The 21,227-nt window shown below is 38.6% G+C and overlaps 1 protein-coding gene across 1 annotated transcript in view; it reads left to right on the top strand.

Annotated features, from left to right (window-relative positions):
- The first annotated feature begins 263 nt into the window (after window positions 1-263).
- ZKSCAN1 (zinc finger with KRAB and SCAN domains 1) overlaps window positions 264-21,227 on the top strand; it is a 44,577-nt gene continuing 23,613 nt past the window's right edge. Inside the window, exons 1-7 of the mRNA XM_044673550.1 lie at window positions 264-341; window positions 1,175-1,548; window positions 7,535-8,051; window positions 8,379-8,526; window positions 9,852-9,940; window positions 10,228-10,354; window positions 13,684-14,499. Of these exons, the coding sequence (XP_044529485.1) occupies window positions 7,623-8,051; window positions 8,379-8,526; window positions 9,852-9,940; window positions 10,228-10,354; window positions 13,684-14,499 (1,609 nt within the window). The 5' untranslated portion in view covers window positions 264-341; window positions 1,175-1,548; window positions 7,535-7,622. The remainder of the gene's footprint in view (window positions 342-1,174; window positions 1,549-7,534; window positions 8,052-8,378; window positions 8,527-9,851; window positions 9,941-10,227; window positions 10,355-13,683; window positions 14,500-21,227) is intronic.

Genomic DNA, 21,227 nt, shown 5'->3' with positions numbered 1-21,227 from the left:
TTCTGAGGGTTAATTTTGTAGCTCTTTACTTTATTATTACCAAGACACCTTGCTCCTTTAACCATGATGAGATACCCCGGGAGCCAGAGATGGATACAAGGTAAGCAAACCAAAGAATCAACGAGACGTTGACACCTCCAGATTTCCTAGAGAGTCCCCGGAGCTCCTGTTCCACCCCGGAAGCTAAGTCCTTGACTTACTTCCGCCCTTTGTGACTCATTGTGTCGGTCTAGCCGTCCGGAGGGCCTTGGTTGTCGTCCTTCCTCCTCTCGTCTCTCCTATTTCCAGGGGTCAGCGCTCCCTCCCTTGTCACCTCTCTCAGAGCTGCCCCGGGGTCCGCGGTGAGTAAGCCCGAGCCCGGGGTGATGGGAGTGAGGGCGCTGCGGCCGAGTGAGCTCCGGAGCAGAACGGAGAGTCTGCAAGCTCCGTGGGGTCCACCCAGAGCCGGGGCATGGGCCCTGTGCGCGGAGGGGCTACGACGCCGGCTCTAGCCCGGAGGACTGACCCTCCCCCTGGATAGAGAGTGCTAAAGGAGAACTTATGGACAGAGACGGAGTGGGTGAAGGAGGAGAAATGTCCCTGTGGGGAGGAATGGGGGTGTCTTGTCCGATTCGGGCCGAAGCCCGAGCTGGGGGTGGGGGATGGGAAGGAGGGGCGGTGTCAGCATGAAGACTACCGTCTTGGCCCGACTGAGGTTCCATCCATGGACGGTCCCGCCTGAGGGACTGTCGAACAGCGAATGCTGTCATTCTTGCTCTGGCCTCCTGACTCCGCAGCAGCCACTGGGGGAGGGTTTCTTGGTGGAGAGGAGGGTGCGCACCGAGCTGTAAAGAGCAGGTGACAGACACTTCATCCTAAGAAGCTAGTCGGGATTGTCTCGTATCTGGGGCCCTTTCTGTGATTTCGAATACGTACATTGTTTGAGCTGGCATGCCTGCTGCGCCAAAGCTGGTAATTAACCACTTCTGTCTATTCATGCTGTGATTTGGGCCTAAGAGGTGAAATGGGGAGGTCGCGGGTACAACCCCGTCTTTTTTGTTCCATATTCCAGAACTCAATGCTGTATTTTAATGAGTGGTTTTGCGTTTAGGTGGATTTTTCTTTTTTGGTCTGGGCGACAAGGGAATGGTTGAATTGACGTCTCTGTGTTGGATATTTTGTTTGTATTCTGAAGGGCGTTGCTGCATACTTTAGTGGAAAGAGCGCTAGACCCCAGAATATGGAGATCTGGATTCTAGCTCTGGTGCACTAACTAGCCGTGTGACCTTGGACGAGTAACTTTGGACTCTTTGGATCGCAGTTTGCCCATCTGTAAAATTAAGAAATTAGTAAAATGAAGAAATTGAATTGCACGATCTCCCAAAGACGGTTCCAGATCTATTGTTTTGTGAATAGAGCTGTGAAGAGTTCAGCCAAGCCGGATCTCCTTCTCCTCCTTCCCTACACTCCTACAAATACACAATAAGACACTTTCATTATAGAAAGTGGCAATTACATGGACAGGGACCAAAGAAAGCATTTATTGAGCAGCCCTGTTCTGGGCAGATAGTAGGTGGTTTATGAACACTTGTCCAATTGAATTTAACACAGCCAAAACAGAGGATGGTTGCCATTTGCCAGCCATTTATGAAAAAACAACTTTGTCATACAAAAATCATAAATTTCACTGTCCTGGAAGGTTTTCTACAGGTCCTACCTCCACTTTAATTATTGTGACTGTCTAGTTGGCAGATAACTTTCTGAATCATTGGGCATCTTTCAAAATTTAATGAAACAAGAGTTTAGCTTATTCTTGATTTATATATCCTTTTTATTCTCTTTATTCTGCTTTGAGTTGGGCCTAAATGTTAAATAACTTTAATATTAAATATTAGCCTCTTCTGACCAATAGCTTTGAATAGAATCTCTTGTTAAATTAACATTGTATTCATATGGTGAAATGGTTTTATGGTGTTTTTTTGTTTTTTTTTAAACCCTGTGAGTTTTATGTTAGTTGTTTATAAAAGTTTTCTTCTGGAAGAGACTTTAGCCCTTTTACAAACAGTTTCTGGGACAAAAGGATATTTTGGGGGGGATTGCCAAACTTTCAAGTCAATAAATGGTTTGTATACTATGCTCCTTAACTTTCTAATATTACCTGGAGAGGCAAGGATCATATAAAAGTAAGCTGGGACTTCAGAGCTATTCAATCTAACTCTGCATTTTACAGATGAAAAAACTGAGGCTCAAGGAGTTAACTCCCCACTAGACAATAAATTTGATGAGAACACCCTTTGTATCCCCTAGTACCTGACTCTATGTTTGGAATTTGGTAGATATTCAGTACAATATTGATTTGAATTGCACAAGGTCACACCAACTTGAAGCACTAGAACTACTTTGGTTTCCTGACTCTTAGAGCACTGCCCTTTCTACTGTGCCTTATCTTCCATTTTTATCCCAAAGTCCCCAAATTTGCAGATGTGGTCAATTGCTTTATCAGTTTATTCATCCAGGTATGACATGCCAAATCATTATAGTTCATAAACTTAATTATAATTTTTGAGAATATGCAAAAAAAGATGACCATTGTATACATACATGCATTTACACTGTATATGTATTGTTTTTTCAATTTACATTTGTTTAAAATATTCCCCAAAAGGAATAGAGGTAGACATCTTATTCTACAAATAAATCAGATCAAACTAGAACCAAGTCAGCTACCTAAGAAAGTTTAAAGTAAAGCTTCCCTTCTCCTACTCACTTTGTTCCTCTGGTGTAACCTTTACCTTGTATTTATTTTGCATATACTTATATGTGTGTATGTTGTCTGCCCTGTGAAAATAATCATGAAGCAATCAGCAAATATCAAGTGCCTACTTGTAGTAGCAACTATACATATAGGGGTAATAGAAATACCCCTTTTAGCTTTCTTGAGCTTTCAAAAGCTCCTTGCTTTCACTGCCAAATTTCTAGAAAGAATAGCCTATATTCATGGCCTCTCCTTCCCCACTACTCACTCATTTCTCAATACCTTTTAATATCATTTTTATTCCTACTACTCTACCCTACTTGTTCTCTCCAAGTTCACTAATGAGATCCATGTAGGCAAATAAACTGGCTTTTTAAAGTCCTCTTCCAATTTGATTTCTCAGTCATTTAATATTGCAGACCCTCACTTCTTTAAAGTAAATTTAACAAATATATATTAAAGCCTACTCTATGCAAAGCACAGTACCTAGATACTAGGGAGGCAAAGATTTAAATGGAAGGATGGGAAAAGATCCCAACCAGCACTCAAGGAACTTGGGGGGGGGCACAAGGGGGATGGAGAAAGAAGAAACTAGGGAAGGGAGGGATGCCTATAACCCATAAACTGATAAATAAACACAAAATAATTTGAGGAGAGGAGGAGCTGTAGCAACTAAGAATATCAGGAAAGGCTTCTTATTGGAATTCCAGAAGCATGCATGATAGGAAATAATATTAAATTAGTTAGGAAAAGTAGGCTGGAGTCAGATTAAGAACTTTAAATGCCAAGGAAAGGAATATATATGTATATATGGGGGTGGGGTGCAACCTTGGATAACTGACATTTATGGAACTTAGAAGCATTTATTATACATTATCTAATTTCGACCTCATTACTACCTCAAGAGGTAAGTACTGTAAATACTAATTACCCTGTTCTACAAATGAGAAAAATGAAGACCAAAGTGACTTGCCCAGATTTCACATAAGTAATATCTGAGGGAAGTTTTGAATCCCATATCTTCCTGACTCTGAGCTATATTCAGTTAGAAGTCTAGTCATTAGGACTACCTCTTTAGTAACTCTTTTGTTCCTTCCTCACTATTCTAACTGTAACTTCTCTGGTTTAGACCCATTTCACCTCTTACTTAGAATGTTATTAAGGCTTCATAAGTAGTAACCTAAACAATTCATTCTTTAGGCTATTTCTCAAATAATCTTAGGAAAGAATTGTTTGAGATCTAATCCCTTCTCCCTCCTTCTTCCCCGCCCCCCCATCACCCACATTCTGTGAATCTCCATTGTCTTCCTTTAATAAAAATATAAACTCCTTATTCTGGCATTCAAGGCCACCCACAGTCTGACTCCAATTTATCTTTACAGTGGTCTCATATTGCCTCCCTCCTTTGCATACTCTACATTCTAGCAAACTGCTTCCCTGCCCCATTTATTGTTCCTACCCTTTCCTAGCTGAACGATTTCTACTTATGCAGTTCCTCACACCTAGAATGGCTGCTTCCTCCACTACCACCCCCCACCTTCCCCCCAATTTCTTAGCCTGTTAAAATCATTCCTTTTCATGACCCAGTTCTTAGGCTTTCCTGCCATCCTTCACTATTCTGACCCAAGCTCAGTATTCCTCTAAATATCAAGTGCTACCTCTATTTTACATTTTATTTTGGGGTTTGTGTCTTTTTTTCCTTTGGGATTTTTATAAACTCATTGAAGGCAGAATTTTTAATTTTTGTGTCCCTATCTCTGGTATAGTACTTTTGCATAAGAAGTCCTTAATACATTTTTTTGTTGGGAATTTAAAACTTTTTCCTGCCCCATACCCCGACCCCGACTTGAGTTTAAACTAGTTGAAGAAACAAGATATAGTAAATAGACAAGAAAAATAAATAGCCTTGTAAGGTAGGATATGATTCCTTCAAGAGACAGCTGAAGGAGATGTAGATAGAGAGCCAAGTGCTACTGATCTAAGATAAATCCTGGTTAACTCTGGACAAGTCTCTAAACCGCTTATCTCAGAGCCCCAGGCAGGTTTCTAAGGGGAGGTGCAGGGCAGGTGGTTATCTAAATTAGTGGGAGGAGTTTCTTCAAGGGATGCTCTCTGTATAAATGAAGTTCCAGATCGGAGTCAAAGAGAGAAAAATATTTGAGAACTAAATGTTTTCAGTAATAACTCCCATTTATGTGGTATCTTAAGGTACTTAAGTACTTTTCTATAAAGTCCAATGAAGTAAGGAGTACAGATAAAAGTAGCCTCATTTTATAGATGAGGTAACTGCATCTCTCAGAACTTGAGTGACTTGTTGTAAGGTGTTACAACCACTAAGTATCTTGAGGTAGGATTGGAACCCAGTTCTCCTGATTCCAAATGTAACTCTACTTCAGCTGCACAGCACTACCTCCCAGCCATAAATAAATGATTAGTGTTACAGTTCCAAAAAGAAAGGAGTGATTTTACTTCAACTTTGAAGGATGAGCAAAGATTTACTGAAGACAAGAAAACACAAGGCATATGTTTAGAAAAAGAGTGAACAGACATTATTTTGACAGGGTTCTGGAAGGTTAGTATAAATTTGTGAGAGAATACTATATTTATTGGGAACTTTGAATAAAGCTAAGGTATTTGAGCTTTAGACTATTGAAGGATTGTTAAGCAGAGGAGTAGCATGATGAAATTATCTGTTTTTAGGAAGATTAGATTTAAGGTCCAAAGACATGGAAAAGAACAGATTTTAGACACATTGTAAAGACAATTGACTGACCTTAATGACATTTGAGATGGTATCTGTTATTGCATGAATTTTCTTACCTTTTCAACTAGCCAATGCCAAAAAACTAGCAAGAATTAGAGAACCATTTTACTGAAGAATGTGATACATCCCACCAGAACCTGGTGGAAATGTGTCTTGATAATTTACCATATGACATTTATATATTCTCCCCCTAAATGCTACTTAGCCTGAGAGAGTAAAAAAGAGAAGATATGAGTCTTACTGAACAGGTAGATCATTTAGACTGTGTACAGGTACATATTACTACAAAAGAGGATGCTTATCACTTTTTACAAAGGAAAAATGTGTCCTTATTATAAGCACAGTCATTTACACTAGGCCAAAGGAAATAATGTAGTCAGACCCCTACTTAGTGTTTTATCTGAGAAGAGAAGGGAGAAGGGGACAACTTCCTTAAACTCCCAAAGTCCTCTGAAGTTTATTTTGCACTTATAAAGCAGAAGGAAAGGCAGTATTATACAAGAAAGCTGTCCTGGCTGTACTGTGCTGAGGCAAATATGGGACAAAATGGAGTTAGTTATGTCACCCAACAGACTACTGTCAGCTCCCAAAATTCCTCTTTCAACTATATTCACCTAATTTTACTCCCTTAAACCTTTAGAAGAACAAAGGATATTAGATGCATAGAGGGGTAAATCAAAAATGATCTCTAGGGTTTGATCCTAGATGACTGAAAGAATAGTGTCATTAACAAATAAGAAAAGGTAGCATAAATTAGGATGAGGAATTGACATATTTCAAACCATTTGAAGTTTGGGAAGGGATCTTTCTGAGTAGAGAATGAACAGCTTGGTGATTGAGAAAAGACTTCTGGGGTTCATGTTGTCCACATAAAGACAGTATCTGTCTCTCTTTTCACTTTCTTCTTCTGTCTTTGGAAAGAAATGGAAGTAGGCAGCTCAATAGATTGAGAGCCAGGCCTAGAGATGAGAGGTCCTGGTTTCATGTATGGCCTCAAACATTTACTAGCTATATGACCCTGGGCAAGTCACTCAACCCCCATTGCATAGCCCTTCTTGGAAGGAAGGAAGGAAAAGAAAAGGAGAGAAAAGAAAAAAAGAGGAACTCTTAAGTGAGAAAGAGGAAGCTAAAGCTTGTGGAGAATTATGGTTGTCACAGGAAGGACTCATAGCTACAGACTGCAGCAAGGTTTTTGTTGCTTGAACTAAAAACTCGAATCATGTATATACCCTTGAAAGAGATTTAGATCTAAATTAAAAGAAACAGAAGAATTACAGAAGAATTTTCTTATTAATTCTACATGTTTGAGATTGAAATAGTAATCATAATAGTTAATTTTAGTGAGAACAGGTCCATATGTAGTCATGTTTCTTTAAATGTAGAGTACGTGTATTCTTTTCCATTATATTGCTAATGTTTTATATTTTAATAAATGCTTCTGTTTTTCAGTTTTTGAAAGTTATGAAGTGGAAAATTCATGGTTCTGCTATGGATCTCAGATTAATGCATGTGCCTTGTTTGTCAGACCAGAGCCCACATAATGAATGCACTGTTCCTCACTTATTGGCAGCTAAAACTGCAGGAAAAATTTGTAGGGGGAGGAGGGAAGGTGAAGAGGCAGACTAGACTTGTGATTTAATTGGTGTAGGGCTCTCCTTGAGGAAGCTCCTTCTACCAATGCAGATCAGCAGCTATTCTGCCACTTAGAGGCTGAGGGAGAGGCACTCAGATTGTTTAGTGGCTTGTCCAAGGTCTTAGCCTGACTATAACAGGCTGGGCTTTTGCCCAATTTTTCTTGGCTTTGAGGCAGGCCTTGTAGCCTAATGGAGGTAAAATACCTAAGAAGTAATCAGCCTCTTGAATGTCATTGTGACAAACCTAAAGAAATAAAGGCATTATTGTCACAATTACTTGTCAGGGTCATTACTAATCAAAGTCATAGCAAATTCTCTTGGTGAAGGTGGGCAAGCATTGGATGCCCTAGAAACACAAGTCATTTTACTTTTTTTTTTAATAAGAATTTTTTTGTAATTCAGGAGCAGTGCAGGAAAAAACCCTACAATATCTCCAGGTATCAGTCTACCTCACAGATTCCATCAGAGTGAGGAGGAACTCTGAACCTGAATGATGACTGCAGAATCCAGGGACGCTGCAGTCATGACTCCTCAGGCTATACAGGATAAAGAAGGACTTGTGATAGTGAAAGTGGAAGAGGAAGATGAAGATGAGCACCTTTGGGGCCAGGATACTAGCATTCAAAGAAATAATAGCCCTTCTGATCCTGAGATTTTCCGCCAACGCTTCAGGCAGTTCTGCTACCAGGATACTTCTGGGCCCCGAGAGGCGCTAGGTCGTCTCAGGGAACTTTGCCATCAGTGGCTCAGGCCAGAGATGAATACAAAAGAACAGATCCTAGAACTGCTGGTGCTGGAGCAATTCTTGGCTGTCCTGCCCAGAGAGATCCAGACCTGGTTGCAAGAGTACCGTCCTGATTGTGGAGAAGAAGCAGTGACACTGTTGGAGGATCTTGAACTTGATTTATCAGGACAGCAGGTAGGAAAAGAGAAATTAAATGTGCATTGGGCGAGCAAGATATGGGCTTTGAGGCTGGAGCAAGGGAATTCAGCATGAAATTGGGGTTGGAAGTTGCTTTGTTAAAGGTTCTACTGAGTTAAAAATTGGAGGTATTTCCTGTATTGATACATAAAATATACAAAAGGCTATCTCCTTTTGTCCTATTCTCTTGACTTTTGAATCTAGTGTTGTTTCTTCCTGTATCCTATGTTTTGAAAGGATGATCCTGGTCCTTGTCTTTTCTCTGAAGTTTTAATTCTCATTACCTCAGTAATTCTCTAATAAGCCCCACCTTCCTGTCTCCAGGTGCCAGTCCGTGTACATGGACATGAAATGCTGGCCCGGGAGATGATGCCACTGGGAGCAGTGCATGAATCCTCAAACTTTGAATTCCAGCATCGGACGCCCCAGATCAAACATGTGACAAGAAAGCCGAGTCTTTTACAACAGAGTGGTAAGGAACAAGATGTCTTTTCTGTGGAAATAGAACAGTTGTACTGGAGAGCATTATCAAAGGGCCTGAACAGTGATGCCCTTCGAAGTGCTGGATTCAAAGGCTGAGGTGCTGAACCTTTGATGAGACCATTTACATGGTTCCATTTTATTAATTTTCATTTTTCACTTTATTAATTTTCATTTTTCACTTTCCATTTCTTATCTCCATTGTCTTTGTATTTAAAACATTTTCAGTTTTATAGTAACTTTTAAGATCTACTTAATATTTCCCAACCTCAAAAGGTATTCTTCTGTTTTGAATGTCCCTCTTTTTGTGCATAGTACAATTAATGTAGCCATGACCAACTCATCATTGATGCCTACTAATTTATTGTGCTCTTAACACATTTGGCAATAAATTATCTCAATTCTGTCCAGATTTTTCAGTGTCTAAACATTCAACCCATGTGTTTTCTCAAGATATATATCTCAGGATACTTATTGTGATCAGACAATGGAGAAAAGCAAAAGGGAAGAAGAGAGGGAAAAAATTGAAGAGTGAAACAGTCAGACATAAATTGGAGAGGCAGATACATATACTCTCACAGAGTAACATCACTATCTTGTGAATTTTTAGGGTATTACTTCTTAAGACATTTTTAAACCACTTTTTATTTTCCTAATTATAACTAAGTGTTCTGGTCCTTGCCTCTTGACCTGGATGAAATTGAGTCAAAGGCCAAATGCAATTAGAAGTTATCTAGGCCTGCTATAGAATGTTACAACTCTTAGAAATCAAGAGGAGCCTGTAACAGTGAAAGAACAACTGGAAGTCACAAGTCTTGGAGCAAATCATTTTAACTTCTCTGAGCCTCAGCCCCTCATCTTTAAAATGAAACTGTTAGACTAGTTTGTTTTTTCAGATCTGTTTTAGTTCTAAAATGCCAGTAAGCCTCTTTGGAATTTTGCTGCCTGAGACTGGAGGATTGAGTAGACAGGAATCTTTTCTATATTCTTTTGAGTTATTGTACTTAGCCATGGGTGAGGGGTGGAAATTAAAAGTAAGGGAATAAGGGGGCAACTGGGTAGCTCAGTGGATTGAGAGTCAGGCCGAGAGACAGGAGGGTCCTAGGTTCAAATCCAGCCTCAGATGCTTCCCAGCTGTGTGACCCTGGGCAAGTCACTTGACCCCCATTGCCCACCCTTACCACTCTTCCACCTAGGAGGCAATACACAGAAGTTAAGGGTTTAAAAAAAAAAAGTAAGGGAATAGGGTCATCTTGTATTTTACATTCAAGGGAGGCCTTAAGACAGAACTGATCTCACAGCTCCTTTCTCCTTCAGCTTACTCTGCTTCCCATGATCCTGTTTCCCATGAGAGGAGCCCTAGAGACCAGGCAGTGGCCTCTGCACTATTCACAGCAGATTCCCAGGTAAATTGTGGGCCCTTCTGTCTTCACTAAGGCCTTTGTTTTCATATTCTTCTGGGAGTTTCTTCCATAGATCCCACCTAGAATATTCATTTCCAGTGCATTCCTGCTCAGATTAGGCTAACTCCCTATGTCTTGCTTTCACCCCTTTCTTCCTGTCCAAAAGTCATATCCATTCAGATCCTTTATGGTAATCATTCCTTTCTCTTACTCTTAATTCATCTGGCTCTACCCCATAGGTGTGTTCTAGGTATGTTGAAAACTGAGTTGGGAATCTTATATTGTTTCAGGCACTGGTAAAAATCGAGGATATGGCTGTGTCTCTCATCCTGGAGGAATGGGGATGTCAGAACCTGGCCCGGAGGAACCTTTGTAGAGACAACAGACAGGAGAATTATGGGAATATGTTTTCCCAAGGTAAGAACTAATGGAGGTATAATTGGAAGTCATTGTCTAATAAGATTTCTTTGCCTCCTTTTTGTTTGTTGTGGAATTCAGCAGAGAAATGGCCCAGAATTCCTTTGTGTTCAGAAGCAGGTTGTTTTACCTCCCTGTTCCCAGGTCACAAAGAAGTTCATTCACCCTGTTTAGTATCACTGTGTAAAGATGGGAAAAGGCAACTTGTTGGGGTTTTTTTTGTGCCTTTATCTTCTTCATCCCCATCAATTACTTTGAGATGACCCTTCCTTAGCTTTAGAATATGGATGTCATTACTTAGGACTTTTCTTTATCTCTTAGCAGGGATAAATGAACAAGTTAATTTTTCTTTTGAACCAAAATATATCAATTAGCCTCCTGGGAGTATATCACTGAAATCTACTGAAGATCTCTTTACTTTAACATATATTCTCTGTTTAATTCCTTTCTGTTAACATTCACTCCCACTGAGCAGTTTTCTAGAACAATGCTGTGCAATTCCACTAACCTTCCCCATTTCCTTCTCTGTGACCAGGATTTCTAGACCTTATGCTATTTCCAGAAGAACTGAGTCCAGAAAGAAACCTGTTAGAGATATTTGTATCCTCTCCAGTTGTACCTATTCTACAATCTTTACAGTTAAAATGTTTGGCCAGCCCAGCAAAAAATGTTAATTTACATATAAGTGTTTACAATTGATTTTTTGCACAGTTTTATGTTCCCAGGAGGCAATACCTCAAAGAAATACCATGAAATGGAAGCCAAATACTAAGATTTTCACTCCTGTAGAAGGTGGGGAAAGCAGGGAAAAGGAGGAAGTAAAAATAGGCTTAGTTTCCTGTTCATTTGGTTTAGCCTTTTTGATATTTCAGACACTGAAGTTTCCAAGATAATGTATTTCTCCTAAGCACTATGCCTGTACTACAGTGAGTTGTTACTAGGTGACCACACCTACTTAGGGTTGCCTAATTCCAGGTCTTAAGTATTTATTCGGAAAAAAAGGAAATAAGCATTTATTAGTGCTGGTTATGCTCCAGTCACTTTATAAATATCTCATTTGATCCTCACAGCAACTCTGTGAGGTAAGTGCTGATTATCCCAAATTTATTGTTGAGGAAGTCAGGCAGCTTAAGTGATTTGCTCAGGATCAGCTAGTAAATGTTAAGAGTCTGGATTTGAACTCTAGTCTTCTCAATTCCAGGCCCAGCACTCTATCCAGTGTGCCACCTAGGGGCCTGCTATATAATATCCAGTGTGCCACCTAGGGGCCTGCTATATAATTGAAGAACAATGATAACAGAAATGATTGGTTTTCACTTTTCCTAGAAAAACAGACATTTTTATTAAGATAGCAAACAAATGATTTTGGCTGAAAGCAATATAGAAATTTTAGAGAAAAGTATAAATAAAAAAATTCCTGGGAATAAATAAATTTATTGCTAAACTGAACTATAATTAAACCATGCTCATGAGTATCTGTTTGCTTATGTTATCTTACCATGAAAGGTAAGACTTAAAGGTTTATGTACTGCTCACTCTTTGATCCACCTTATTCTCAGGAGAGCATCACTGAAGGTATTAATTGTGCTCACTAATTATACCTTGTTGGAATAGCCTTTCTCCTCTGTCCCTTTATTGTAGCATTCACTGCTTTCTTAGTTAGAGATTATAGATATAGAGAAAATGCTTTGGGTTTCTTTAGGCAAGGGCCTATCTGGCTTCTTCAAAGCTTCTTGCCTTGCTTCTTAATTGCCCTTGTACCAAAAAAAAAAAAATACCCTCACAGAAAGGGAGATATGTTTTTTGGAAACTTCTAGACTCTATTAAATAATAATTTACATTTTTATAGTGCTTTATGCATACAAGGTACTATTTAAACATACTTCATTTCATTAAATTAGAATGTGGTTAAAGCAAATGATTTATATGAGTATATGTGTATAAATATATATGTATTTATATATGTGCATACTGTTATGAGTAAGATTAGATTAGCTAGTTATTAGGTATTGATTATATATTGATTAGGAAGTACCTAGCAGGAAGGAGCTGGAGCTGGGAATTCCAGGTTGGAATGAAGGAGGAGGAAGTCTATCTGTGTTCTGTGTGTGGACTCCATTAGTGGTAGGCAAAAACTGTTGCCAGCCTGGGAGACCTCAGAGCAAAGGACACCTTGCATCCTGTTTTCCCCTGGGATCCTGTGTGATGTGGCATCAAGTAAAGGACAAGATCTACAGAGCCAATAGAAGAGGTGTAGTTTGAGTTCTGGCGGACAGTACTTCAAGCAAACCCCTTTCTGCTTGGTTCCTGAGACAACTGTAGCTCCTGGCATCCAGAGATCATCAGTGGATTGCAGTGAGAAATCCCAAAGCCACAAACCCTAGCTGCACTCAAGCCTGGCAGGTTCCAGGTGTGAGGCAGAAACCCAAAGACTCCAGTATAGCTCCTTGGGCCCTGTTACTTAGATAGCTTAGATTAGTGTAGTTGAATAAGTCCTTCCCTGTCCCTTTGGGTTTTGTTATTGGGTGTTAAGATTTTAGAGTAGTCATTCCTATCCCTCCTTTTAGATGTTTCTAATTAAAACCCAATTTCACCTTGTTACCTTGTCAGTTAATTCAAGGCCTCTGGCCAGAGTGACAGTTGGCTGTTATTTTTTCAGTTGGGAGTGGTGTAGCTGTACAAGACTTCAGTTTTCAGTTTTAATCTCTCTTACATCCCAGAGAGTGTTCCCACAAACCCCATATTTGATTTTTAATATCCCTGGTGACCCCATTACTTATATTTTCCTACAATACATATACACAGACACAAACATATATATATACATATATTCATAGTATTTGTGGGTTAACTAAGGAATTAATATTGTAGGAAATGGCAATAGGAGTTTCACGTTACTGTTAACCATTTGCTTACCCCAGCTTATTACTCCCTTTCTCCAAGTCATTTCTTTTGTTCCTACTTTTTCCACACTAATATCCTTTCTTCTAGCTATCTCTCATCCCTTCCTCCTCTTGCTTTACATCATGAATTACCTATTTTATCACCCAATCTTTGTCTTTCTCCTTGTTCCCTCTTACCTTTCTGCTCACCTCTCTTACCTTGTTTTATTATCCACGCAGCTCATCTCTACTGACCTAATTTTCCCTTTAGTACCTCCAAAAATTACTTCTTCCCAATATCCCTTGGAACTCTGCTTTATGTCTTTTGCTTCTCTTGTGGAGTCACTTTACAGGCAGAGCCATGTTCTCCTAGTAAACAGTGTCACTTGATTATTGAGCTTTTTTCCAACAAAAGAAATGGATGACATTTGATTTTCTATTTGTCAGGTTGTGGAAGCAGGACAACCAATGAGGAGTCAACGTCAAAGGAAGATGTTGCAGAAGCAACAGGATCTCATGGGGAAATATCTGGAAGGTTCCAAAGGGAATTTGGAGAAACATGTGAACAAGAGAGCAGGTTAGAAAGACAACAGAGAAACTTAGAGGAGAAACTAAGACTAGAAAAGACAGAGTTTAGACAGGTGACAGTCAAGGACAAGAAAGCACCCACAACGGAGAGAGGCCCGCGAGAGAAAGGCAAAGGATTAGGGAGAAGCTTCAGTTTGAGTTCAAACCTTGTTACACAGGAAGAAGTTCCTACAGGAGCAAAGTCCCATAAATGTGATGAATGTGGCAAATGCTTCACAAGGAGTTCCAGTCTTATTCGACACCGGATAATTCACACTGGAGAGAAGCCCTATGAATGTAATGAGTGTGGGAAAGCCTTCAGTCTTAACTCAAACCTCATTCTGCATCAGAGAATCCACACTGGAGAGAAACCCCATGAATGTAATGAGTGTGGGAAAGCTTTTAGTCATAGCTCAAATCTTATTCTACATCAGAGAATCCACTCTGGAGAAAAACCTTATGAATGTAATGAGTGTGGCAAAGCCTTTAGTCAGAGCTCAGACCTCACCAAACATCAGAGAATCCACACTGGAGAGAAGCCCTATGAATGTAATGAATGTGGGAAAGCCTTCAACCGGAATTCATACCTTATTCTTCATCGGAGAATTCATACCAGAGAAAAACCATATAAGTGTAATAAGTGTGGGAAAGCCTTTACCCGGAGCTCAACTCTGACCCTACATCACAGAATTCATAACAGAGAAAGAGCCTCTGATTACAGCTCCACCTCACTAGATGCCTTTGGTGCATTTCTGAAAAGCTGTGTATAAATTGAAATTTCCCATTATTTTCCATAACTTCAAATATGTGTGCCCATGGGAAAAATATTTGGCCTCCAATGCATAATCAAAACACACTTTAAAAATACATTGAAGAGCAGTCCTGCCTCTGTCAGTTTAATCTGTGGACATTTATTTCCCCAACATAACCCTCTGCAAGAAAAGTTAGTCAAATAGATAATCTTACTTGATAATATATGCACACATTAAAATAAATATCAGACTTTTTGGGAATGAGGACACTCACAAGTAGTGAGTCAAACTCGTTGATACAAGGGATCCCTGTCTGCAGCCACCAGTGTGTAATCATTGAAAGCAACCAAGCTTGAGATTTGTATCCCCAGTGCCTAGCACAGTGCCTGGCACATAGTAAGTGCTTAATGGATACTTGTTGATTAATTGGCTGAGACTGAGATTGAGACTTTTTTTTTTTTCAGCAAAGCAAGTAATGCTTGCCCAACATCTTTTTGTACATCATGACCTATAGAAGGATACTTATAGAATCCTAGGCTAGGACATGCTGCTAAAACTAAAACATAGGTAATCCAAGGTGGGATGCCAAAGCTGAAGAGATCTAAGGCTATGCAGATCAAAACCAAACCAAAGACTTCTATCCCTTCCTAAAGAGTACATATGGATGACTCAACTCATAGCTCCCCATAGTATAGTTGACTCCATCCTCATCACAGAGAAATTCTATAGAAATGACAATACTTCTTTCCCTTTTCATAATTCCTATAGTGCTATAGTGTTCTTCTAGTCTAATATAAAAGTTAGCTCTTGATTGTATTATGTCTTTTAATTGTCTCATGAATGTAGTAAATCTTTTCTCCCCAACAAGAGTCTAAGGAACTGATCTCCCATCTAATAATAGCCTTAGTAAGAACTGACGGGGGATTATTTGATGATATTATTTTGTTCCTTGTTCAATAAGTACTCATTGAGTTCTTAATAGGGCTTCCACATAGAAGCAGGAGCCCTGCTAAAGTAGAACAACTTAGCCTAAAAATCACCACTTGTTGCAATGGAAAATCCTAAAATTCTATAGAATGCTATTTTCCCTGAGCTCTTTAAGAACAGAAGAAGGGCACTACTTAAATGTCTATTTTAAATCTTTTTAGATTTATAAATTATTGGCTAAATGCCACAAATTTCAGAGGCATCATTAACACCTTTAAAAATTAATTGAAGCAACAACTTGTACTCTTTAGTTTGCTATCACTGCAAATATCTTGGCTGGAATTCTTCCCTATTAGCTCCTGAACAGCATGGCCAACTGGGGACCCTCCAGATATAGTTAGACAAGTGGGATCATCTCCTATGTATTGGATGCTGTTCTGTACCTGTCCCCGAAACCTGAGATTGGACCAGCTTCTTTGTTCCCGTTACCCTACCTGTCATAGTTAGCTTTCAGCTCACTATACAACCCTAGGTCTTTTTCAGAGAAACTACCATCTAAGTCACAGTTTTCTCATCTTGTGCTTCTTAAGCTAATTATTTAAATCCAGTTGTAAGGCTTTACATTTATCTCTATTACATTTCTTCTTCATAGATTGATGAAATATATATAAATAGAGAGTTGACCCCATCCAGGAATATCTATGTTGAAGTCCTGCCTCTTGACACCTACTGTTTATATGGGCAAATCACTTACCTTCTCAGTGCTCTAGGACCTATTTCTCTAAGACTGTAAGTTGCAGAGCCAAAATCAACTGGCATTGCCACAGGAAGTTACTAGCAGCTCCAGTTCCTCTCCTTAATAAATATAGCTTGACATTATAGCTTGTAGAAATATTTTATTGCAGCTTAATTGTAACTACTAGGTTAGCTAACTTCCATGCTTGTATCATTTATAAATTTGGCAGGAGTGCCATCTTTGCCTTTTATTTGTCACTAAAAAAAAAAAAAAAGTTAAGTAAATGCCAAGGATGGATCTCTGGGGTAGGTCTGGAGACATCTTTTCCTACACAGTGGGCCATTAATAACTATTCTTTGGATCTGATCAACCAATTCCAAATTCATGTTATTACTGTTAACTAGTCCCTATCTTTCCATTTTAACCACAAGATTAGCATTAAAGAATTTGTTACGTGTTCTGTTGGCTTACATAAACTATATGGCATTTCACTTATCTAGCAGTTTAGTACATTCCTTAAAACAGGTAAGGAAAACCACCTTTTAAAAGCATGTTTGGCATTACCTCTTCTTGGTGGAGCCATAGTAACTTAGTGATCATTGCCTCTTTTCTAGATTATGTGATAGAATTTTACCAAAAATTAGTTTAGTTTGCCAGTCTGTACCTTGAAGAATTCCTCCCTCCTTCTTTCCTTCCTTCCCTCCTTCTTTCTGGAAAATTGGGACAAATCTGCTCTTTGTGATATTTCAGAAATAACTAAAAATGCCTCAGTAATCATGTCCTTTAGCTTTTTCAATACCCCATATCCTAGATTATCTAGACTTGGTGGTCTGAATTCAACAAGAGTAGCTAGGTGCTTTCATCATCTCCTTATTTTGGACTTCAACTATTTACTTACTATTTTTTGAGATACCCTTTCTGAGCCAAAGATGATTCTTGGCCAAGAAAAATGAAAATAAGAATTAAATCTGTCTTCTCTTTATCCATCTCCATAATTCCTACATTCTATCTTAGAATCAATACAGTATATCGGTTCTAAGGCAGAAGAGTAGTAAGGACTAGGCAATGGGGGTTAAGTGACTTGCCCAGGGTCATATAGCTAGGAAGTGTCTGAGGCCAGATTTGAACTTAGGACCTAGGCATAGCTCTCAGTCCACTGAGCTGCCAAGCTGCCCCCTCCATAGGTTTCTTATCATAGCCCTCTCAAGTGGTCCTTTCTGATTCTCCCACTGTTCTCACCAGAGTAAATAAAAACCCAAAACTACATTTTTTTTCCTTTGCCTTCAACTTCAACTCATTCTGTCTCTCTATCCAACATAACCTAGCTGCCCCAACAATATTCTTACTAAACTGTCATTGTCTTGTTTTCTGCTCTTACTCCACATGTTCTTTCCAAAAATCTTAATTTGTTCTTGTGTATCCACATCATTCTTTTTAAGTTAGCCCTGCCCCCTTTCTTCCTCACTGGAATCATTTATGTCTTTTAAGATTTAATACCTGATAACTGACTTCCTCTCTAGAATTTTAGACCATTAGATCCCACCTAATCTTTCTGTTCTTTGTAGATTTCATGCTTTAATTTCCCCTTCTATTATCACAAATTCTAAAATAGAGTGGTCACTTCTCCATGAGATTCCTACTTCAGCAATCTTTTCCTTTTCTTGCTCAGGATCAAATCCATCCTAAGAGTTTTCTTTACTGTTGTGTCTTCTAGCTTTTGGAGGGATGAAATTAACAAGTTCATTGTTATTAGACTTTTTGAGCTAGCCATGTTTCAGAATACATTTAGGGAGCAAAAAAACTAGCAGGCAGACACTTCCATGTCAAATCATGAGTTTCATCATAAGTTATGGAAAGAATCATCAAGAGCATGTAGAGTTGTCAATGGCTGCCTTTTAAATGGAAATGGAAGATGATATATAAATGAACTTTATACAATCTGCATAGCATTCACTTGCCAAGATGTACTAGCCTACATACAGCATGGAAACCCTATACACAGCATGAGATTCTTACCGGAGAAATAAGGCTATCACTGAATTCTGCAAGACTTCACATTTTTCAAGAATTCCCTGAACATAACCAAGAAGCTGGAAACTAAGCTGAAAAAGACAGCAAGATTTTATAAGCGGCTGAAAGTCAGGCACTAATATACTGCTAAATTCTATTCCAAACTAATTTCTGTAGAGCTTCCTGTTTTAACATCTGTTGTGGCTCTGTGACCTAGACCAGTTTCTTGAGCTGTTATTAATTAATGTTGTTGGTGGGCAATCTTGTCCTGCTTTGAACCTGAAATTAGCAGGACCAGATCACCAAGTCTATAACTGTCTTCATTATACTAGTAAAAAGTGATGCTTAATGCAACTGAACTGGACACCTAAGAACAGGATTAGGTGGTGATTTTATAGCACACCTGAAGTCAAGGATTCAGGAAAAAGGGAAAGAAGAGATACTTTTAAGAATCTACTGCAGCAGAGTCTCCTAAAGTATGGCATAATTATGGATGAATGGGACATCACTACAGTTCACAAACCAAACTAATAATCAAGAATTTTTGGAGTTTCTTAAACAAAGACTTTGGCTCATCCTATATCCTTGGAGGCTATAGGAAGAACAGTGATGAGTTAATCAGATATTTCAGCTACATACAGAACAGATTTCTAGTATGGACAGTGTAGAAAGGACTTTATAATTCTCACACTGGTCTTTTCAGCTACATATCTGTCCCTCATCTTCAAAAATTAAGTACTATTATAATTGAGTCCACAGTTAATTCCCATTTTGTTGAGATTTCTCACTAACTTGGATTTGTCCTGCTGGCTCAACAGTTGCCCCATATATAACAAAACTCACTAAGTGGCAGAAAAGCCACATGGAAAGATACTTTTTTCTAAAGGTGTTGCTGATGTAGCCACTTGACTAAAACAATTTTGGGGGACATTCATCAAATATTGCATAATGTAATGGTGTTATATTGAAAGGCTGGAGGACTCCCTTTCAGCACCAAAGTGTTACTCTTGAGTAATTGTCTAAATAGTCAACCTATCCCTTTAAAGCACTATATAGTTAAATATTCAATAGGGTTATATATGTAGTTGACCCCATGAAATTCTTTGAAGGGTTTTGTTTTGTGTCATACAAGTCCTGCCAGGAAGAAGGGGGGGGGGGATTCAATTTGCTAGTAGTTTGAAATTATGTTTTGCACCCAATCTGGCAGAAGGTTAGAATCCAAGAAATAAATATGCAAGACATCTAGATATGTAGTGCACTTATATATTTTATTAAATGAATTAAGGGAACCTGCTAAATGAATTTATACAGAAACAGAGAAATTTGAGGTGGGGGTTAAAGTTAATATTTTATCTTATATAAGATAATTCTTTCTGGAGAGGGAAACCCTTTGAATGTGAAAAATGTGGCAAGGATCTGAGCCCTTGGACTGCTGCTAATAACCCTATACAGTCTATATTAGGCTTTTAAGTCTGTACCTCTCTTTACTAGAAAACAATGATTTCATCCAAGTTAATAGCAGTTAACAATAAGCCACCTTAAGAAAATTCATATCAGATGCCAGAGAAAGGGCTGCTTCTAGACCCTCAATATATATTGTGAAGTCTTTTTCCCACTTTGGGATGATAGATTTAACTGAATTATCCATCTTTGGGGAAAAAGATTAATAAAATTTAAAGATTAATTAACACTACAAAGGTGGTGAAGCAATTACAGCTGAAATTTGAGACAACTAATCTAAAAGCATTTACTTGATTTTACACCAGAGAATGCAGGTTGCTTTCAAAAAGTAGCATAATGAATTTAGAAACCACATAAGGGAGCTCAAAATTAACTCCAAAGGATCAATAAGAGAAAGAATGAGACCATGAAGGAATAACAGATTATAGAATTTTTTAAAACTGCAAATATTGAGTGTTGTCTGTATGTTACTTGTAACCAAAATGTCAGTATTTGTTTTGTTCCTCCATTCCTTATCTATTCTGTAAGCCCTATGGAGTCAGGGGACATGTGGTGTTTCTTGTTTAAAATTTTCTGTAACAGGATGATATTCCCTTTTCACCTTGTTCCCCCAGATTTTAAGAACAGAGGTTTGAAGCAGAGAAGAAGAATCAACATAGTTGTAGACAATCAGACATGATACTCCATGGAGGTAAAAAAAAACTAAAATAGAAAGAGCTTTTGTAGTATTTGGTATCAGTCAAGTTAGGGAGACCAATAAGCTCTTTAGAGATCTGACTGGTTTCTCTTTGGCTCAGTGGAGGCTGGATTTATAATTACCAGAGAAGGAAATGTTTCCCCTGATTGCTTGAAAGGGGGAAGGTGAAGAAATAAAGATCAGGAAATACCATAAAACTGAAAGTAGGGCACACACAGAAAGTCATTGGGTCCACCTAACCTGCTTTCATTCCATAACATACTAGTTCAATAATTTAATATTTCTGCTTAGAGAATTTTGGACAGATGAAGATCATGGGCTTCATGCAGCTGCCACTGGATTTTCAGAGAAGGCTTCAGGAATTACTTTGCAAGGTTTCCTTATGGAAAATACCCCCTGCATATTGAGAATGAACAGGAAAAGGTATTGTGAAGGGGGTTAGGCATATAGGATTTATCTTTATCCTTCCTGGTTATATATTTTTTAACATCTTTAGGTTAGTCAAAACATCTTGGGATTTTTATTACAGCAGGAGTTAGCTGCTTAAGCTCCAATGAATTTTTTGTTTATAGACAAACTTAAAAGAGACTTTGTTTATCAACCAAAGTAAAAATTTTAATTTTCATTATCTTTTGTCATTGCTAGAGGAACCATATTTTGATGTTTTCCAGTATTTGTCTCAAACAGAGTAGGTTTGTGAAAAGGTGAGAAGGCATTTCCTACTTCAGAAAACAAACTAAGATCAACATTACTATAATGAAAAGAAAAAATGGAATAATCTTAAGGAATGATTATATCCAAGGCATCCAATTTGTCACTCAATTTAATCATTTGCATCCTT

The sequence above is a fragment of the Gracilinanus agilis genome, chromosome 4 (genome assembly GCF_016433145.1).
Source record: "Gracilinanus agilis isolate LMUSP501 chromosome 4, AgileGrace, whole genome shotgun sequence".
Classification (NCBI taxonomy): domain Eukaryota; kingdom Metazoa; phylum Chordata; class Mammalia; order Didelphimorphia; family Didelphidae; genus Gracilinanus; species Gracilinanus agilis.
The sequence above is the reverse complement of the archived record's forward strand: the minus strand, read 5'-3'. Positions and strand labels throughout refer to the sequence as shown.